This window comes from Jaculus jaculus, chromosome 14 (assembly GCF_020740685.1).
Source record: "Jaculus jaculus isolate mJacJac1 chromosome 14, mJacJac1.mat.Y.cur, whole genome shotgun sequence".
Taxonomy (NCBI): domain Eukaryota; kingdom Metazoa; phylum Chordata; class Mammalia; order Rodentia; family Dipodidae; genus Jaculus; species Jaculus jaculus.
In genome coordinates this window covers 2384605-2387871 of record NC_059115.1, presented here as the reverse complement: position 1 = coordinate 2387871, position 3267 = coordinate 2384605, and the positions used below count along the sequence as shown (strand labels likewise).

The 3267-nt window shown below is 52.6% G+C and overlaps 1 protein-coding gene across 1 annotated transcript; it reads left to right on the top strand.

Moving 5' to 3' along the window:
• The first annotated feature begins 1862 nt into the window (after nucleotides 1-1862).
• On the top strand, nucleotides 1863-3060 carry Prr19 (proline rich 19). The gene is made up of 2 exons (XM_004670388.2): nucleotides 1863-2481; nucleotides 2562-3060. The coding sequence occupies exons 1-2, from the start codon at nucleotides 1863-1865 to the stop codon at nucleotides 3029-3031; spliced, it is 1089 nt and encodes a 362-aa protein (XP_004670445.2). The 3' UTR covers nucleotides 3032-3060.
• Nucleotides 3061-3267: the final 207 nt, after the last annotated feature.

Below are 3267 nucleotides of genomic sequence, written 5' to 3'. Positions count from 1 at the left end.
TTTAGTCCGGGCTTGGCCTGAAACTCATGATCCTCCTGCCTCAGTTTCCCAAATGGGGTTACAGGCAGAGAAGGGGGTAACACAAATGCTGGGCCTCAGCCTCCCAAACGCTAGGATAAAAGGTTGTGTCACCACCTTCTTCTCCTTCTCTTCATCTTCCTCTTGCCCCCCCCCCTCACTGTAGCCCAGGCTGACCTGGAATTCACTTATGTAGGTGGCCTTGAACCCATGACAGTCTTCCTACCTTGGCTTCTCAAATGCTGAGATTAAAGGCGTGCACTACCACGTAAGGTCTCACTCTAGCCCAGGCTGACATGGAATTCACTCTGTATTCTCAGGGTGCCTTCACACCTGAGAACTCACATCCTCCTACCTCTGCCTCCCGAGTGCTGGGATTAAAGGTGTGCGCCACCACACCTGGCTATTAATGATATTTTTATTTATTTATTTGCAAGCAGAAAGACAGACAGGATGGGCACGCCAGGGCCTGCAATCACTGCAAACAGACTCCAGATGCTTGTGCTACTTTGTGCATCTGGTTTTACATGGGTACTAGGGAATTGAACTTGGGCTGTTTGGGTCTGCAGGCAAGCACTGTAACTGCTGAGCCATCTCTCCAGCCCATTTTCACATATTTAAAAAATATTATCTATTTATTTATATGAGAGAGAGGACGAAGCAGAGAGAGAGAGAGAGAGAGAGAGAGAGAGAATGGGTGTGCCAGGGCTTTCAGCTACTGCAAAGGAACTCCGGACACATGCGCCCCCTTGTGTATCTGGCTTACATGGGTCCTGGGAAATGGAACCAGGGTCTTTAGGCTTTGCAGGCAATTACCTTAAACACTAAGCCATTTCCCCAACCCCATTTTCACTTTTTTTTTATATCCTTGTTCCCAGTTTTTCTGTCCCCATTCCCTGACATCTTTTTTTTTTTAATATTTTTTTAATTAATTAATTTATTTGAGAGCGACAGACACAGAGAGACAGATAGAGGGAGAGAGAGAGAATGGGCGTGCCAGGGTTTCCAGCCTCTGCAAACGAACTCCAGACGCGTGCGCCCCCTTGTGCATCTGGCTAACGTGGGACCTGGGGAACCGAGCCTCGAACCAGGGTCCTTAGGCTTCACAGGCAAGCGCTTAACCGCTAAGCCATCTCTCCAGCCCCCCTTTTTTTTTTTAAGATTTTATTTTCATGTATTTATTTACTTGAGAGAGGGAGAGAATGGGCACGCCATGCCCTTTAGCCACTGCAAATGAACTTCAGATACATGTGCCACCATGTACATCTGGCTTACATGGGACCTGGAGCATCAAACCTGGGTCCTTGGGCTTCACAGGCAAGCGCCTTAACTGCTAAGCCATATCTCCAGCCCCCTGACATCTCTTCCAATTAGCCATCACTAACCTCATCTGGGACTCTTTGAATGGCCAAGCGTTTCCCAGTTGCTCACTGCCTACTTCCTTTCTCTCATTCTCACTTCATCTGTCATCCTTTTCTTCTTTTAATTTTTAATTTTTGTTTATTTATGTACTTTTGGTTTTTCAAAGTATGGTCTCACTCTAGCCCAGGTTGACTTGAAATTCACTACATAGTCTCAGGGTGGCCTTGAACTCATGGCGATCTTCCTACCTCTGCCTCCCGAGTGCTGGGATTAAAGGCGTCCGCTACCATTCCCAGCTCCTCTTTTTTTCAAGGTGGGGTCTTGTAGCCCAGGCTGACCTTGAACTCACAGCGATCCTCCTACTTCCATCTCCCAAGTGCCAGGATTAAAGGTGTGCGCCACCACACCTGGCTCATTCATCTTGTTTTGCTGTTCACCCTGACTTGCCTGAATTTAGTGACCACTTTTCCTTTCAGAACACCATGGATCCCCGGGGGCCAGCCCCTCAGCCTTTCCAGAAACCTGAGAAACATGGCCGCATCCGCCGTCGGAAGACCAGGCGGGAACGGAACAAGGCCCTGGTGGGCAGCCACCGATCATTGGCCCGTGAGGATGCTCTCATGTCCAGTCGGGAACAATCCATGGCCCTCCAGAATTCTGTGGCTCCTAAAGCTCCTAAGCTTGTGGTCATAACCCAGGGCAGGCTGAGCCGTGAGCACCGGGGTCTCTTCAACCATGAAGTGAAATCTCTGGATGTGACCCGACTGCTTAACAGTGGCTCCCTGGAACCAGGCACCCCTCTGCTGCCCACCAATTCCTCCCACAGCCCAGGCAGGGTCCAGGAACCAGCCTCCCAGCCAAGGGGCAAGGAAAACCAGGTGCGTGGAGGCTCAGGCCCAGACCCACCAAATTCCCTGGAGCCCCCTGTGTTGGGGCAATTGCTGGGGGATTTCCAGCACCAACTGATTCTGCCACAAGCCTTTCCCAGAAGGAACCTGGTACAGGAGGCCAGGGATGCCATCGTGGGGACATTGCAGGCTTGCCATGGTTGCGTGCCTGACCTTTCCCTGGTGCTCCGGGGCTACCAGCCACCCATGCCAGGTGAGCCTATCTCCTGACCCCTTTACCTACCTTCTTCTTCTCTTATGAGATGACTCCCACGTTTCTTTCCTGTGTACTAGAGACCAAGTCTAGCGTTCCCGGGAGACTAAGGATGACGCCCTCTTGGGTCACTAGTCCTGAGCAGGTTTCAAGCCAGGGGAAACAGACGCAGCAGGAGACACGGGAGCTCCCCTTCGCTCTGATGAATACCTCCAGCACTTCCCCTGCACACAGGGTTGGCCTGGTGCCACCTACGGGTCCCAGACCACCCCCGTTGCCCTCATTGCCTTCACCCCCTGGGACAACTTGGGGTCCCCCAACAGCCTTTGACCTGCTAAAAAGCATTTGGCTCATAGCCACTCCACCCCCTTCCCGGCCCTGGGATGTCTTTCCACCCCAGCCCCCGCCTCAGCCACTGTCACCCTTGTTGTCCCGAACAGCTGCCTTGGACTGGAGCCCCAGCTCCCCTGCCCCCCTGCCCAGCCTCTCCTGGATGGTGGCTCAGAACAGTCCGGAGGCCTGGTCCTTTCCCCCCATGAGACTGTACTGAGGGGACTGCGGCTAGGGCCGAGGGCAGATGTCCCCCACTCCCAGACACCCTAATAAAGTATTTTCTTCATGATTCTCTTAACTTTCACTGAGTGACTGGTTCAGAAGAGCAGCTCTCCTCAGGTCTGAGTCCTAGGGCAAAGGAGTACTGTCCCTTGTCACCCTCCTGGAGCCAGAGGAGGACCAGCAGGATGTGAAGTCTCACAGGTAACACCCGCTGTGGCAGCCCCAGGACGA